General features: G+C 41.2%; 1 protein-coding gene across 3 annotated transcripts in view; it reads left to right on the forward strand.

The window, feature by feature from the left end:
• The window catches only part of Tbc1d19 (TBC1 domain family member 19), a 116,401-nt gene that overhangs the window by 25,781 nt on the left and 72,684 nt on the right, over positions 1–17,936 (forward strand). For all 3 annotated transcript variants that reach the window (XM_052734946.1, XM_052734945.1, XM_052734947.1), the window contains 6 exons: positions 7,253–7,327; positions 8,740–8,803; positions 10,244–10,290; positions 10,453–10,563; positions 14,604–14,676; positions 16,584–16,622. In XM_052734946.1, the coding sequence (XP_052590906.1) occupies positions 7,253–7,327; positions 8,740–8,803; positions 10,244–10,290; positions 10,453–10,563; positions 14,604–14,676; positions 16,584–16,622 (409 nt within the window). The remainder of the gene's footprint in view (positions 1–7,252; positions 7,328–8,739; positions 8,804–10,243; positions 10,291–10,452; positions 10,564–14,603; positions 14,677–16,583; positions 16,623–17,936) is intronic.

Below are 17,936 nucleotides of genomic sequence, written 5' to 3' on the forward strand. Positions count from 1 at the left end.
TAAGGTCTAAATATTTTTAAATAACAATTCTTTATTGATTTTTTGGGGAATTTCACATCACATACCTCAATCCCACTTACCTCTTGTCCCTCCATATCCGTCCCTCATTCCTGCAGCATCCCCCCGCAAAGAAAACCCCTCCAAAAATTAATTAAAAACAAAACAAAAAACCCACCACCTCACTTCTGTCTTTCCAACACCTGTTCATTCATCCTAGTGGCATTGGGAGCTGTGATGTGTCACGTGGTATACCCTTTTGTCTAATCAGCCCCACCAACAAAATGTTCATTTCAACAAGTCATGAGTCATTGGTCTGGTTTGAGGCCTCTGGTTTCTGGTACATCATCATCACTGGAGCCTCACCAGAACTCCTTTCAGATATCCTGCTTTTGACCTGAGTCATGGAGATCTTGCTGCTATCATTCTACAGGACCAGTCCCTCAAAAGCTCCAGGAGGTCATAGATGTTAGAGTGGGCCAACCCAAGGCCCAGGATGTGGGCCTGAGTGGACCACTCACCTCAGGCGAGAGGTGGAGCCAGCTCTCCTAGGCCCATGCTAGCAGGTCCAGCTCTCCCAAACCTGTGGCGCGGGGGTGGGGGAGCTTTCCCATGAGGGGCAGGGCCAGCTCTCTTGCTGCAGTGTCCAGTCAGGGCCAAGACCAGAGCCAACCCAGCACAGTCCCTCAGATTTCAACATGCATGGTTCCTATGGCCCCGTGTGTTAACATGGGCCATGGGCATTAACACAGACCCCAACTGCAGCAGAACCATAGACCCAGACATGGCCCTCAGCTGCAGCCCAGGACCAGATGTCACCGTGGCACCTTGTGGCAGTGCAGGCCACCCAGATCTGTATGGCCCCAATGCAGCATAACCTTTAGACACCAACATGGTCTCAGGTGGCTGACCCGACCCCAGGCACCCTCACGGCTTTTGGTGATTACTGAAGCCATGGACATCAACACAGACCCTGGTTACCATAGGGCCACGGACCCAGACATAGCCTTGGCAACAGCTCCGGCCCAGATGTCATCATGGCCCCATGTGGCAGCACAGGCCATTGAGATCAGCATGGCCCCAGTGGTGGCATGGCCCTTGGACACCAACATGGCTACAGGTTGTAGCCTATACCCTAGGCATCTATGTGGCACCAGGGGCCATGAACATCAACACAGACCCTGGCTACAGGACCATGGTCCTTGGCAGCAGCCTGGGCTCTGATATGATTTTTCAAAACAAAACAAAAAACAACTATTTTTCTTGAGGCAGGGTCTTACTATGTAGCCCTGGTGAGTCTGGAACTCGCTGACCTCAAACGCAGAGATCCACCTGCTTTTGCCTCTGTGGTTCTGGGATTAAAGATGTACACCACCATGCCAGGATAGTTAAAATAGTTTTAAATCACAGGGTCTAACTATTTAGCCCTTGCTGGCCTGGCACTCACAATGTTGATCAGACTGGCCTCACACTTACAAAGATCTATCTGCCTCTGCCTCTAGAGTGTTGAGATTAAAGGTGTGCACTACCATGCCTAGCAGAAAATTGTAATTAATGAATATAGAAAAATCATCAGTTTTAGCATCTGAGAAACAAAGGGCAGAGGTTGGCTTTCTCGCATGACTGAAAGGAGAGATAGAGAGGTACGGTAGTTTGAATGTAATTGGCCCCCAATAATCTCACAGGGAGTGGCACTATTAGGAGGTGTGGCTTTGTTGGAGTGGGTGTGGCCTTGTTGGAGGAAGTGTGTCACTGTGGGGGTGGGTTTTGAGGTTTCCTGTGCTCAGGATACTTCCCAGTGTCTCAGTCAACTTCCTGCTGCCTGCAAGATTTAGGACTCTCAGCTACTCCTCCAGCACAACATCTGTCTATATGCCACCATGCTCCCCACCATGATGATAATGGACTGAACCTCCAAAACTGTAAGCGAGCCCCCCCCATTAAATGTTTTCCTTTATAAGAGTTGCTGTGATCATGGTGTCTGTTCACAGCAATAACAACCCTAATTTGCCTAAGACAACAGGCAAATAGTAACTTCATCTCTAAAACTGCCAGTGGCTGACTCTGAGTGGTATCAGTTTGTTCTGTATATGATGGATTCTGTTTTCTTTTCAGACTGAGGACTTGTCACACAATAGCCTTTGGTCTCAGTGCAATCTGACACCTGTGTTTTAGGACTAACAAAGGGAGTTTTACAAGTGTTTTTAACTGACTACAAAGCAAATTAGAATAATATTAAGAACTGAATTGTGTACACCAGAAGAATGGCCACAACTGAAGACTGACAAGATAAACACTGGTGGGGTAGTGGCAGCCTGAATTCGATGGTGTCACTGCTGGGGTGAAGTCTGACAGTTTAATACAATAATAAACTTGTGTATTATGACCCACAAGCTCCATCCCCTATCTTTTGCCCAAAATATAAAAAATAAGTATCCATGAAAAGACTTTTAGAAGGATGTTCACAAAAGCCTTATTCCTATGAGCCCCAAACTAGAAATCACCTGGCTATCAGTTAGAAAAATAATGAGCTATGTCCTTTGCATAGTTGGACTATCATTCAAAAATGAAGAAAAACAAGCTATTAATACACACTATAGTATAAATAAACCCCAACATATTATATTGAGTCATATCAACTTTACATAAAGAATGTATGCTAGGGTCTGGAGAGCTGGCTCAGAGGTTAAAAGCAATGGCTGCTCTCCCAGAGGTCCTGAGTTTAGTTCCCAGCAACCATATGGTGACTCACAACCATCTATAGTGGGATCTGATGCCCTCTTTTGGCGTAAAGTTGTACATGCAGATAGAACACTGTTACATAAACTAAATAAATTCATTAAAAAAGAATATAGAATGTATGCTATCTTATTTTGTCTTTTTTTTTTTTTCAGAGCTGAGGACCAAACCCAGGGCCTTGTGTTTGCTAGGCAAGCGCTCTACCACTGAGCTAAATCCCCAACCCCTATTATTCCATTGATAAGTTCTAGGATGGGGGGAATTAATCTATTCAGATTAATAAGGAAGTTTGAGGGTAGAAGTTTACAGGAAGAAGTATGAGGGAATTTGCTGTGGATAACAATCATGTTCAGTGTCTTGGTTATAGTTTAGGTTATACATGTGTATCTATTTGTGTGAGCCCCGTGGAATGACACACTTAGATTATACATTTTCTTTTTTGTAAGTATTATTGGTGGTATGTATATGGATATACAATTGAGTTATTTTCACCTTTTATGTGTGAAAATTTTTATAATCTGTAAACAGTGAGGAATAATAAGTTTATGGCACAGGAAAATGATAGGAATTACTAAAATATATTTTTGGAAATAGTCATGCTTAATCATTATATATTGTCTTGGACCCTTTCTGCACTACAGGAGTTAAGTAGTTGCAATGGAGGCCCTGTGACCTGCAAAATCTGTAGTATTTACCTGTTCTTTTGTTCCAAATGTTTACTGCCTTTAAGATCATCTGCCCCAGCACCCCACTAGTGCCTAGCCTAGAGAACTTCTGAATAAGTGTCTGGTGAATTAATTGATTCCTTACCCATGCCTATGAACTATCTCTTTCTATTAGTCAGGTCTTTGTCACTGTGGGAAGTACCTGAGAGAACCACTTGAGAAGGAAGATAGATTTATTCTGGTTCACAGTGTTGAGAGGTTCAGTCCATGATCCTCCAGCTCCATTGTTTAGTGCAGTGTTTGAGCAGAACATCATGGTGGAAGGGTGTGGGGGAACAGATCGGTTTATCTCTTGGTGGACAGAAATCACAGGGAAGGAGAAGGGCCAGGGATGAGATCCATCTTTACAGAACAGATTCCTAGAGACCCAGTTCTTCCAACTGGTCTCTGTCTCCCACTCTCACCACTTCCCAGTTATACTAAGTATTATGTGTCTGTAAGGGCATAACCCACCAATTATCTCAGAGGTCGTATTATCCATTCACTTTTCAGATTCAGTTAGCTGACAACAATAAAGCTCCTGCCCAATACATGAGCTTATGGAGGCATCTCATAGTTAAACTGTAACATTGCGCTCTCCACTTCTAAAAGTTCACGTTCTTCTCATAAGGTGATAACATTTAGTTCATCTTCAGGAGTCCCCGTATTTTTAACAGTTTTATTATTGCTCGAACATCTAAGTCCAGATTGTCTTCTAAGACTTAGGGAAAACTCTTCTGTGAACCCTTATAAATTTAAAAAAGCAAGTTACCTACTTACACAATGATACAGAGTGAACAATTATATTCCAAAAGATAGGTAACCGGGTCATGGAAAGGAAGGGTCAAACCAAAGCAAGACTGCGACCCAACAGAATATTCATCTGTCATCTGGGACACATGGTAGTTTGACGTGAGCTCCAGATGCTTTGGGCAGCCCCACCTCTGCAGATGTGTCCAGCTGTGGTCCACATGGCTTCTCCCCTATGCTGGCTTCTCCCAGCCTACAGACATTCCACATTCCTGGCATTAGTTTATCCTTACTTGAAATCTGGGTGAATGCCTCTGTGGCACCAGAGCGCTTACTTACATTTTGTGTGCTTGCAAAGCCAGTATCCCATGGATGACAACAAGATTGCCTCAACCAGAGTGACAGCCAGGACTCTCTGAACTGTGCCAGCAGCAGCCTCTGCCTCCCTGTCCAGCTGAGCACAGTGACTCTCTGCCAGCAGGGCGCCCTGTCTCAACACACGCTGTTGTCATGAGAAAAATCTTTCAAATGAATGTACCTTTTGTAGTTTTGAGTTTGTAATAGGTGGGCTCTGGCCAATTCCTGGTATGCCTTCAAGATGTCTGTTGTATTGTCTGAATTTCAAATATCTGGCTTCTTTTTAATAGTGTGAATCTCTTAATAAAACAAACCTTCCTTAACACCAATTTTATATAGATGTTTCTGACCAAACTTCAATATTTGAATCTTTCTGATCTGCATTTTTTTCTCCTGGTTCTCACCATAAACCACATGGCCGAGTTTTGTCATAGTAATGACCCCACTCCTGGTACCAATTTCCTATTAGGCTTTTCATGACTGTGACAAGTATCTGAGAGAACGACTCAAGAGGAGGGGAGGTTTATGGCTCACACTTCAAAAGCTTCAGCGCATGATCAGTTAGCTCCTGTGCTCTGTGCCATGGTATGGCATAAGGCTGTTGAGGAACAGATTTTCCCTCCTCTGTCAGATAGAAAATGGCCAAGAGTCAGGGGTAGAGGACAAGACATATCTTTATAGGGTGTGTCCCCAGTGACCTAAGTCCTCCCACTAGGCCCCACCTCCTATTTCCCACTATCTTCCAATAATGAAATTATATTATAAATCCATCATTAATGGATTAATTCATTAACCCTCAGGATCCAACCACTTCCCAAACACTATTGACTGACAGTTGATAAATAGCTTGTGGTGGAACATTTTGTATTCAAACCATTATTTCTAGAATATAACTAGAATATTCTCCTAGTTAATGGCAGTCTTTTTCCTGTATTTGCTGTCCATAGGAAAGCCAGTTCAGTTCCCTGTCCTGTTGAGCAATGTTCTCCAGTTTCCAGGGAGCCTTCTTGGTCTACATCTCATGACTACCATTTTGTCACGTCCCTTCCTGTGCCTCATAAGCCTTTACTCCTTCAGATGCATTTGTTGGATGTTCAAGGCCTTAGTCTAATGGTACTTCTACTGTCTATTGCCTCCTCTCAAACTGTTGACAACTTTGGGGTCAGAAAGTCACTTAACCATTTTGTTAATCATTAGTCCAAAATCATTTGTTTAACTTTTAGTGGATTAATTTTCTGCTTGCTGGTAATTGTATACTTTTTACTTAGTATCTGCCTTCCATTTAGATTGTACCAGAACTTCACCGTGCTTGAATGACTTACAGTTCTACTAATGCCCCACTCCTCTTTAGTGTCTGTCGCTTTCTTTGTTGAGAATTTTGTGATTGTCTCATAAACTAAGCCATTTGATACATCGCTGTGACTCCCAGTTGCCCGGGAGGTGGAGCTCCTAAGCTAAACCTCTGCATGAGGAACTTTCACTCAGCCCTCAGCTTCCCCTCCGTGTTCTCCGTGTTGGATGACTGTCCTGTGTGCTCATCTGGGGCACTGTGTCCTTCTCTCCTGCATTATGAACGCTGTTTGCGCTTTGTCTTTTTGTCCTGGAAAGAGCTTTCTGCTTGCTTTGTGTCATCAAGATGCCGTTTATTTTGTGAGGCTCAATTAAGGTGGCATCTTTTCTCTGATGTTGTTGTCCAGTGTCCCCGTTGAAAGGATCTGCCCCCTTCAACCCCACATCTCTCTGTTTTATAGCCCTTAGTATCAGCTGCATTAGCAGTTTCTGTACACACCCTTCTGCAGCTGTCTGCCCCTCAAAGGACACTTGAAGCATCCTTGCATCCGTTGCCTCTACTCTCCTGACCTCGATGCAGCAGGAACTCAGTTCATATTGAACTAAGAGTTTGCAGCTTTTCTACCAGTCATGCTTCCATAGTTGTGTAAGTTTGAACAACATTGGATTAAGTGAAATTTAAACATGTAAAATTTTATCCAGTGTTATTTGAACTTCCATGATTGTGAAACCCCATTTCTGCATAAGAAACCTTGGGAACTACTTTGGTACATTCAAAGAACGTAGTATCTGAAGAAACTGGTACAAGTGTGGTGCTTGTAAGTGGGTCAGTTTTCTTTGAAACTAGTGCCAGTGGTACACAGAGCTCTAATGTGCCAGCAACTTAGTACTTCACATGTGGCCATTTGTTTAGTATCCATGGCAACTGATGAGGTGAGTCACTCTGCCTAACTTCACCAAAGCAGTCAGTGGAACTAGACCTGGACAGTGTGCACCAGAGTCCATGCTTCCTGGTGGAATTCAGTTAGCCCTTATCTACTTGTGAAACTCAAAAAACACCATGTGTCGGGCACCAAAATGCCCTACAGGACACCCTCCCAATGCCTTAAAGGACTTTTCACTGGGTTCTAGTTCTCAAAAAGTCCCATTTCCTCTCAACTGTACACTGCTGGGGTCCAAGACTTTAATATATGGGCCCAAGAACACTGACTGACCAAACTACAATATGGTGGATGTCAGCACTATGGGCAGTACCCGATTCAGAGTGAGAAGTAATTGGTGTTTGTTGAGTGAACTAATGAGGATGCCGATCTCAACCGTCTTTGCCATTTCTATGAACATCGTAGTAATGTTTTTTCTTACTAGTGTGGATATTGCTAGTAAAAAACAATGATAGATTGTTCCTTTTGTTTCAGGGAAGTTGGGAAAAAAGAATCTTGAAGAGTTTAAATAGTATGTGCACTGAACTGAGTATCCCATTGGCACGAAAGGTAAATTTAACATTTTTCTGCTGAAGTACCTTTATTGTGAGTTAACTGAAAAATGTCACAAAGTTGTGCAGCTGTTAGGCTTGTTAGTCTTCATTTGCTGGTGTATCAGGTTTTTTTTAATGCAAACCGGTAAGTGCCAATTGTTTGGTTATGTCTTATACATACTCTTACTTTATATACTTTAGTGATTGTTATAATGAACTGATGCTGTAGCCTACTTAGACATTTGGCTGTTGTCTTAGTTACTTTTCTATTGTTGTGCTAAAACAGTGTGGCCAAGGCAAGTTGTAGAAAGAACGGTTTGTCTGGTGCTTACTTCTCCAGAAGGGTGGAGTCCTTCACTGCCGCAGTGGGGAAGCATGGCAGTAGGCAGGCCTGGTGAACAGCGCAGCAGTTGGTAGCACAAGCAGGAATCAGAGAGCAAATTGGGAATGGTGCAAACCTTTGAGCTCACCAAGTGCACACCCCCAGTGACATATTTGTTCAGTAAGGCCACACCTCTTAACCTCCGCAAATAGCACCACTAGTGGGGGGACCAAGTATTCCAATGCCCAGGACTTTAGGGGGCATCTCATTCAAACCACCACGCTGTAAAGAGTGAGTGCACTTTAAAGATTTTAATGACATTTAGTCTTTGTACATTCTGAGCCAGTGAGCACAGTAGCACTATTCCTTGAAGGCCACAGTGATTGCAATCTTATCATTGGCAATATGATAACATCTCCTAGTATTAGTATAAGGAATAAAAAGAATAATTTGTTGTATCTCTGCGAACATGAACGTCTATTTAGATCTAGTTCTTACTTAATGGTGGGAGAGGTAGGAAGTGAGAGAAGAATCACCAGGAGTCTGTTCTGGATACTATGGCTGCTCACAAGAAGAAGAGAATGAGTTTCCCTTCACTGCCTTCTCTGCCTGCCAGTTATCCTCCACTGTTGAGTAGATCAGGTGCATACACTTTTGATGAGAGCCAAGGAGAAGCCACTGAAGGCACCACCAGGGTAGTGTCTAGAAAAAACTTAGAGAGAACCTGTCTGCATGTGTAGTATGATTTGATACTGTCTTTCACATCAGAAGATCATGCCACTGAGTCAGGCGGCTTTCCTCAGCCAATCCTCTTGCCATGCATTTTTGAGCTTGCTGATGGGTAGGAACTGTAGGATGTGGCTGCAGAGCAGGCAGTTCTTTGTGAGAGTTACTGGCCAGTCTGATCATTTACCTTCCCTTCTTGGACTCATTGGCATCAAGTTCCAACTAAGCCATTGAGACTAGATATGTTTCAATCATTTCAAAAGTTAATTTAAGTGTAATTCCAAAGAAGTTGTCCATGTGTAATTTGTTTATCATATGCTATGGTACCTTAAACTTTTGAATAAGTTACTGATTTTGAAACTACTTAAAACCAATTTTAGAGACCAGTTGGAGAACAGAAAGAACTTCTCAATAAATGGAATGAAATGGGAACTGATGAACCAGGTATGTGAAGGGTTTCCTGCAAGATGTCTAACTTGACTGAAGTAACATAATACTTCTTTTGGAGCACTGCAGCCTTCCATCTCCACTAAGCCCTGGGTGTTTGATCTGCTGGTGTCTAGTTTGCAGCTCAAGAACTCCCAACTTTAGGCTGTGTTTCCCATTGCTTAGACAGCATTAAATCACTTTTCCCTTTTTTCAGGGGAAAGTAAAACATTTTTATAAGAAAGTATGTAACCTTTCTGCCCCCTCTTCTGTGATGTTCTCTGAGCCATAGGGTAGGGTTTGTTAGTAGATTTATCAATTAGGGAAGATTGTAAAGACAGAGGACCAGGCGATCTACTGTGAGATTGTCTTCTATATAGGACAGGGAAGCTGTACCCATGAAATGACAGCAACATGGCAGGGTGGCCTAAACAAGACCTAAACAAGGACACCAGTTGCTTTGCCAACATGGATGGGGAAAGATCTCATGAAGACCCCTCTGCTGGAGGAAGGACTGCAGATAGTTAATGTTTGCTGAGAGAAGGAATACCAGCCTTCCCTAGGGGTGCCCCAACAGTTATCCAATGCCGAGTGGTCAGCCCTAAAAACATACTTATGAGCAACACAAAGTGGACGTGGTTGGTTATGTTTATAGAATTAAAGAAGAAAGACAGTAGAGATCATCCATGAAGGGGGACTTGGAGCTAGAGAGAGTGGGGCAGTGGCAGGAGGTGGGTGGTGACAGGGATTGAAGTCATCAGAGTAGGTTATACACATGTGTGAAATGTCATCATGAAGCCTGTGAGTTTATACAATTAATAAATGCTAATGAAAATGAAAAAATCAAACAAGTAAAGAAAATGGATTCAATAGCTTCCCGAGACTTGTCTTTTAGTTAAGGTAGAAATTCTGTAAGCTTAATTATGCTGAGGAGATTGACTAATGAAAAGTAAATTTCAAAAATTAAAGTGTTTTAAATTGTATTTTATCTCACTTTAAAGTTAATATACAGCCAGATTTATAAACATATAATGAGTAACAACTGTATACTGTAGATGCCTATAATTACGTGGACAGATGCATACAAGGCTGCCCCCAGCTTGTGGCCCCCACTACTAAAGCTAGTCTGGGAACCAGGCGAGCAACATGCTATAATAGGAAATGTTGCACCTGAAATCAGAGAAGTTTAAAACAAGCAGAGGAATTCACTGAGAATGTATTATCTGTATTCTAAATACAGAATCTTTATTTGAAACTCTTAAGATCTTCTGTAATATGTTGTTTAAGTTGTCAAGGACTGTGTTTTTATTTCTGTGTTCCCAGTGTTTCACACAATGTACAACAAATAATCAATACTCAATACATATGTGATCCATCTCTATGGAAACACAGTAAAGTGACATTAATATTTATTGGTCATTTCATATATTACCTGAAATTTTGTTTAACTCATTCCAGATTTAAGCCTTTTTCGACCTGTTTATGCACCTAAGGACTTTCTTGAGGTATGTTCTGTTGGAAAGATATGCAAATAAGATGGGTGTAACTGAAGACTGTGCATGACCCCAAATGGCTTTTTAACCTACGGTTTTGCAACAAGAATTATCATGTTTGGCAAGGGCAAATCTATACAAAACACTAACCAGGCTTGTTGTTTATTTTTAAAGGTATTAATTAATCTCCGCAACCCAAATTATGAAAATGGTGACTCTCTTAGTTTTAGGACTCATTTGGGTTTAATCCAAGTTCCTCTGAAAGTAAAAGACATCCCTGAATTGGTAAGTATAGACATTGAAGAATAAATTAATGTGTATTAGAAGATAACCACCAGAAAAACATTTTAGTGCAGAATGTATCTATTATAAGAAGAGTCATGGATGCATTAAACAAATTTCTAGTGTGATATCTTTTTAGTTGGAAATATGTGCATAGAAAGAGCAAGTTTGTATGTAGAAGTCAAAGCAAGCTCACATTGGCCTATAAATGTTTTGCCCATTATTTTAATAAAGAGCAAATATTTATGAGGGAGTTTGCTGGGACGCAGGTGTCTGATGCATGGCTGTAAAAATGATTGGAACAAATTCTAAGATTTATAAAAGGATGTTTAAGAAAGTGCATGTCATTTCATTTAACCAACTTTCCTGGAGCCCAGAACGTGGTGAGACACTAAGAGAAGCTGCATTTGCTCTGGAAGCAGATTTCCTGATGGTGGAGCCACGTTGTCATCACTTCTGTTACCCATTCCAGAGTAATAAAGGACATAGCATCGCCAGCACCTCTGTGGTGATGCTCTGAACTTTAAAGATGGAGAGGCCTTGATAAATAACCTAAAGCCAGAGAAGTCTGACCGGATGGGAAGTGTGGATGCAGCTACACAGGACCCACCCGTCTGTCGGCGATCTGCTGCATTGTGCTAGATCCTGACTATTTCCTCTTGGCAGCAGGCCTCATGTTATTTTGTCGGTGAAAGGATGAGTGTGGAGAGACATTTGAAAGGCTCCCGCAGGAGGACGTTGTCTCCGTTCTGATTCCCATGTGTAATAATGTCGTCCGCAGCCCAGATCCAGCCGGCTCCTGGGCATTTTTTGTTTTTCCACCACCCTTGGTCTTGACCATGGCCTTGAGCCCTGGGAGGACACTTCTGATTTCTTTTCATTTCTGCTCCGAGAAGCCATCATTGCTTCCTGCATTTGCTACTTTTGTTTTTCTCTCTTGACGTCTGTGGCATGCCTTTTCTTTCCTAAGTAGAAAGTGACTGATGAAGAAAGCAAAATGGGGGGGCTGGGGATTTAGCTCAGTGGTAGAGTGCTTGCCTAGCAAGCGCAAGGCCCTGGGTTTGGTCCTCAGCTCTGAAAAAAAAAAGAAAGAAAGCAAAATGGTTTTCTTCGTAGAACTTTGGAAAGGCTCAAGGGTCAGAGACATCCTGAGTACCTGCCATGGCAACCCACAGGGCTGAGATTAGAGCTTCTGTGGAAGACTGTCATGCCGGGCTCCTTCCCACTATTCAGAGTCACACGGCTCTCCCCATCCCCATAGGAGCCCAGAGGCACATTCACCAGAGATACAGACTCAGAACAACTGTAAGCTCAGAAACCTCTGATGTTCAGTAGGAAGATAGAAGTCGTTAACACAGGGATCAAGTAAAAGTCTATGGAGTAGTGAGACTATATTCTTACCTTTGCTGCTATGCTTCCTGACCCTCTACCAACTCTAGAACACCAGAAAAGCTGGTGGAGATTTGGAGAACCTTCTGTAAAGCAGAATTGACTGTCTAACAGTGTGGCCCACCACACTCCAGGGAAAGTCTGTACTGCATAGCTCCTAATCACATTTTACTGCTTTATTCTCAGACTTGAGTGGTGAACCTAAAACCCACAGATATTTAAACTGTTGCAATTTGAGAGCATGAAGCAATGAACTCAGAGACCAAAAGGAGAGGGGGATGGGGAGAAAAACTGAGACTGAATGAATATGAATATAAATTTATAGAATGGCCACTAGTAGGTGTTGTAGATGTTTAAGGTTTGGACTTAGGGTGACATGAAGAGAATAGGCCACAGCTTGACCCCACAATAACTTAGATTTATAGAATGACACAAGACAGAAAACAGACATGCCCGTGTTCCAGCACTGATGTCAAAAATATATTCTCCTGGTGGTCTCAAGCTCTGGCTCCAATCCTGGTCTGTTTGGGGTCCTGGTAGAGTCTTTTCCCTTCTATTTTTCTCTTCATTGCCATTTCTAGAAATCCCCCTTCTCTGTCTATGGTTTGAATAGTATTTGTTGGGCAGAATAACGATTGCAGGTTCTACCCTGTGGCCTGTGATCTCCCGGTCATGGATTTGACAAGGATTATAGTACCAGGCACGATAGTCTCTCTTGTGGAACAGGCCTCAAGTCCAGTCAGAAAGTGGTTCGTCACACCATAGCGGCCATGCCTCGATTGCACCGCCAGTGGGCACATCTTGCCTGCCAGGTCAGTATTTAGTGGAGCAGCCAGATGGGACCAGACACTGGTGTTCAGTATTTGCTGGGTCAGGTGCTTTGATAAGTACTGGAGAACTCAGTACTAAGAGACAGTCCTCATCTCCAAAGGACAGCAGGCTGGTAGGGGGATGGACAGTAAAAGAACAGTTTTACTATAGTATAGTATAGTATATAGTATAGGATGGTATATAGTATAGTATAGTATATAGTATAGTATAGTACAGTACAGTACAGTATAGTATAGGTAAAGGCTGAGTAAAGATAATATACTGAGAGTTCCTTTTGTCAGGCTGGCATAGCAGGGAAGACTTCTGAGGAGGAACATTCCCTGTGATTAATTTTGATGGAAATCTGAGAATTTGCTAATGTTGAATGACAAATAGTCCAGAGCAATGACATAGAAAATGGACATTCAGATCTCACATGTCATAAGTAAAACTCTTCATTTTGATTACAGAACCTAGTATTGAAGTGCTGATTGGCCATAGATTTGTGTTTTAGTATCCAGATCAATGCTATTCTCAAACTGAGATTCATAATCATTAACAGTAATGATTCAGTGAAAGAAGAATCATAAAATACATGGAAGACAGTGGTTGAAATGGAAGAATCATGAAACTCACCAACATACATAACAGATAATTTGGAAAAATTAAAATTAATTCAATTTTATGCCGGGTGGTAGTGGCACATGCCTTTAATCCCAGCACCCGGGAGGCAAAGGCAGGCGGATCTCTGTGAGTTTGAGGCCAGCCTGGGCTACAGAGTGAGTTCCAAGACAGGCTCTAAAGCTACACAGAGAAATCCTGTCTCAAAAAACAAACAAACAAACCTCAATCTTAAAGGAGAGTGAAGTATAGCTCATCAATCAGAATAGTTATAAAGCACTGAAGCAACTATTAATAGAAATATTTAATTACTTATAGAATAAAAAATATGATTAATATGGGGTTTTCTATGCTTACAAAATACAGATGTGATTATTGTCTTAGGACATTACCAGATAAGAGAAGGAAATCTTATGAATAATTCTAATCCATCCTTATTTTAGCTGAGCGCTCAATAGTTCAGTTTGGCTCAAAACTGAACTTGTTTTGGATATTTGTGGTTTAGCTTCTTATCATCAGAGTAAGATGCCAAGTCATAGAAAACACAGAGAAGTTTATGTTGGTGATTTTACTGTGGTGTTATAAAACTGATAAATATGATGTGAGTGAATGAGTGTTTTCTGTGTGCAAGCAAGTGTGTGCGTGTGTGTGCAAGCAAGTGTGTGCGTGCATGTGTGAGTGAGTGCTTGCTTGCTTGCTTGTTTTAGGAAAGGTTAGAGCATTGCTATGCCTTTACCTAGAAGGATAGGTATCACCTCTTACTATGCTGATTTGTGGGTTACCTAAGGAGGCAAAATGAAGGAAAAACTTTTGAAGAAGATAATGCCAGTATTCATCCTGACCAAAGTGTTCGAAGTGAAAAAATTTAGAAAGGAAAAAGTGATGGAAAGAAAAACATTACCAAAGGTCCTGTACTGGAAAAATACTGTATGTTTATGTTTTTTCTCTCATTATGTTTACTAATTTTTCCTAATGCTATGGTTTTTCTAGTCATGTTTATTTCATGAAAATGATACATAGCCCTATCTGCAGTACACAGCTGTGGTTACTCTGCCCCTTAATGTTTAGAGTCTATTACTGTTCTTTTATTTTTGATATTTGAATGAAAAAAAGATTCATTTTACATGTGATTTTCTTTACTTGTTAGTATTTAGGTAAAAGTAACCTTTTTGAATACACTAGAGTCTGAGATGTTTGCTAATTCTTCATATGTTATTTTTCAGAAAGAATGCTTTGTAGAACTTGGCTTAAATACAGGACAACTGGGTATAGATGATTCTACACAAGTGCCTCCTGGTTAGTATTTCCCATGCGACATTTAATTAGTGACAAGTGATAGCTTCCAAGTACACAAGCCATCTGTATGCAGATCAGTGGGTTACAAAGTGGGCACACGGTGTGACCTCCAACCCAGTCAAGAAACAGCATATCCCAACAGCTTAGATGCCCCCTGGGCACAGGTACAGACTCTGCCATCCCCATAGGAATGGCTATCCTGCTTGAAACACCACAGGGCTAGTGTAGACTGTTTGCATTTACTCGCTGTACCCACTTGTATCTGGTTTCTTTGGCTTACTGTTGTCTATAAGATACATAGTGTTATGACAAAAAATTATTTGTTTCAGTTTTTGTATTGTGATCCACCATATGCAAATACTGCTGTCTGTTTTGTCAGTGGTTGATGGCCATTTGAATTATTCTCATCATTTGGTTATCATCTGTTGTCCTGCTGTGAATATTCTTTGATGGGCCATTTGGTGTGTATGTCCATCTGAGGGCACATACCTGAGAGTGAGCTGATAGTTATCATAGCATGTGCATATGTACAGTGTCAGGAGATATTGCCAGTTTTCCAAAGTTGCCATGCCAACGTACGCTCTCATCAACTTTGTATGAGAAGTTCATTGCTCCATACGTTTTTTCATTTAAAATTGCCAGTCTTTTTTTGTTTTTATCACTGCCGTGGCTCTATGTTTTATATGCATTCTAATTATTTTATCTGATGATTAATATAGTCAAGCAGCTTTTTTCCTGGTTTTTGTACCATTGTTGGTTGACTGTTGATAAAGAACGTTTTCAAACTCTTGGCTTATTTGTGTCTGGCAAGTGCCTCTTTCTGTAAGACTTCTGTCTTCATAAATTCTGGATACAAGCCCTCTGCCCCATACACATTACAAATACATCCAGAAACTTACCTTGAAAAAACTCCCTTGATGGTGTTCTTTTCTTTTACTGTGAACAGAGTTTATTTTAATATGTCGTAGTTAATGAGTCTGTTTGCATTATGACTGATAGTTTTTAAAGAGCAACTGTTCCAGTGAAAGTTTTTGCATAGCATTCATGAGGCAGAGCTTCTCCCTACAAGAGACAGGCTGTGCTTAGATAACCTTTGATGCTCAGCTGGAGTGGAACTAAGACTATAAATGAAGCTGTTAGCAAGGTGGCTGGGTTTTTAGTTCAGAGAAATTTTTCTTTATTTTTTAAAAGTTATTTTGTATTATTTATGCGGTGTGTGAATGTGTACTTCTGTGTGTATGTGTCTGTGCAGTTGTGTGATTGTGTGTGAGAGGGTGCCCACAGAACCAGAGCAGGCGCTAAATCCCTTGGAGCTGGAGTTTGCAGGGGCTTGTGAGCAGCCAACATGAGCGCTGTGAGCTGGTCTCGGGTCCTCCTGAGTGAGCAGCCACAGCTCTTAGCCCTGAGCCATCTCTCCAGCCACTGGAATGATAGTTAAAACCAATCTCTCTTTGAATTTTTTTCTGGATGTACAGAAATATTTTTGAATAAGAATATATTCTGTTTTAACAAAAGAAAACTTAGTTTGTCCATTTTTGTTCCCCACTTAAATGCACGAACTCACTTTTAACAACTTAGGTAAAGGCTTTCTGCATTTAGGCTGCTTATTCCAGTGTTCAGAGCCAGTGTGGTAGTGTGTGCCTTGAACAAAGGCTGAGACAACCGGGTTGAGAGCTTGAGGCCTCCCCAGACTGTTAGTGAGAGGAAGACCAGCCTGGGCAGCAATAATCTGTCTCAATTAAATAAACAAACAGACAGATAAATAAACAAATACATTCTTACATTTTCTGCATAGTTATCCAACTTTAAAAATAATTAAGTACCAGTAATGGGGAAAATACTTCTTACTCTAAATGTAATTGAACATGTTTGTGTCTAATAATTTTATTTTCTCTTAATATTTTTAGAACTTTTTGAAAATGAGCATGTGCGTATTGGGCAAAAAGGTAAGTGTAGTCACATTTATTAAAATCTATAAAAAAAAAATTGAGAGAGTTCTAGGTAACGGTTCCCATGAAATAGTCTCAGTTGAAATTTATTCTCTATAAAGTGGAGCGCCGGAGTCATAATATTTAACCGAGCAGGTAATCTAACGGGAATCTTTATTTAGAAGCAAATGCAGGGTTTTAGCTGCCTTAGGAAATTAAGCACACAGCTGGCTCCCTGAACAGGAAATGCAGACCCACATTCGTCAGCCACATGAGAGGCAAGCACTCTACAGCAGAATTTCATCTCACAATCAAGGAGGCAGCTTCCTCTTTAATGCACCCACACACCTCTCATTAGCGCTAATGAGGGCATGCTCCTGCATCAGGAGAGGATGGAGCTCTTAAATCCTGCTGACGGCTCACAATGATAAGGCTTAATAAGCGTAGCAGGTCTCCATATCCTGGGGAACAACTGCCCATCTTTTGGGCTCTCTTTTTCTTGTTTCCATAAATCCTTTACTGTCTTGGAGGTAAGAAGGCTGTGTGTCAGACTGAACCGTCTATGACAATTATTTCATGTACCAATGTCCCTACTTCAGCTTTTCAAAGTCATTTTAATTTCAAAGACTTCTTTTGTAGGCTTGGCCTCTTTCATTAAACATTCAGATAAAGAATGTTCTTTTAAAATTATTATACTCTCCGTGTCTCTTGTCATCATGTCTTTTTTTTTAGTAGAAAATTTCCTCTTCCCTTTAAAAGGAAACAAGAAAATGATACTGTTAGATAAATATTGGGTGCATGGTGGTCTCATATTTTGTTTGTTTGCTTTTATTTTGTGGGCTTTTTATTTTCAGGTTGAATAGTTCATATTTTAATTAAAGAAAATAAAAATGAAAGCAAAATGATACTGTACTGATTTTTTTATATGGGTGCTTAATGATAATTTTGTTGCAAGCTTCTTAGTCTGCTTTGCATTTCTTTTCCAATCTGACCTTTTTTAAAAAAAATTTTCAGAGCTAAGAAGTTATTTGGTAGAATGGGTGTCTTAACATTCTTACACATTATTCTTGGGCAGGATACTGCGTGTACAGTGCTGCTTCCAAGTAACAGAAGCTCCATGACTTGGTAGCATACATTCGTGAAAATTACGGGTTCTGAAGATGAGGCTCTTAGTGGTCATAGTGGCCAGACACCAGTCTCGGTAGTAGTTGCAGATCTGTGGAGCTGTGGAAAAGCACAGTGATCTAAAGGTTTCAACCCTGAAAGCTTTGATTGGCTGAGGAGAAGCTAAGGGAGATTAAGACTTGGAACTTTTGGTCTGTAGTAGGGCCG

This window comes from Peromyscus californicus, unplaced genomic scaffold, assembly GCF_007827085.1.
Source record: "Peromyscus californicus insignis strain IS unplaced genomic scaffold, ASM782708v3 Scaffold_13__1_contigs__length_99412109, whole genome shotgun sequence".
Classification (NCBI taxonomy): domain Eukaryota; kingdom Metazoa; phylum Chordata; class Mammalia; order Rodentia; family Cricetidae; genus Peromyscus; species Peromyscus californicus.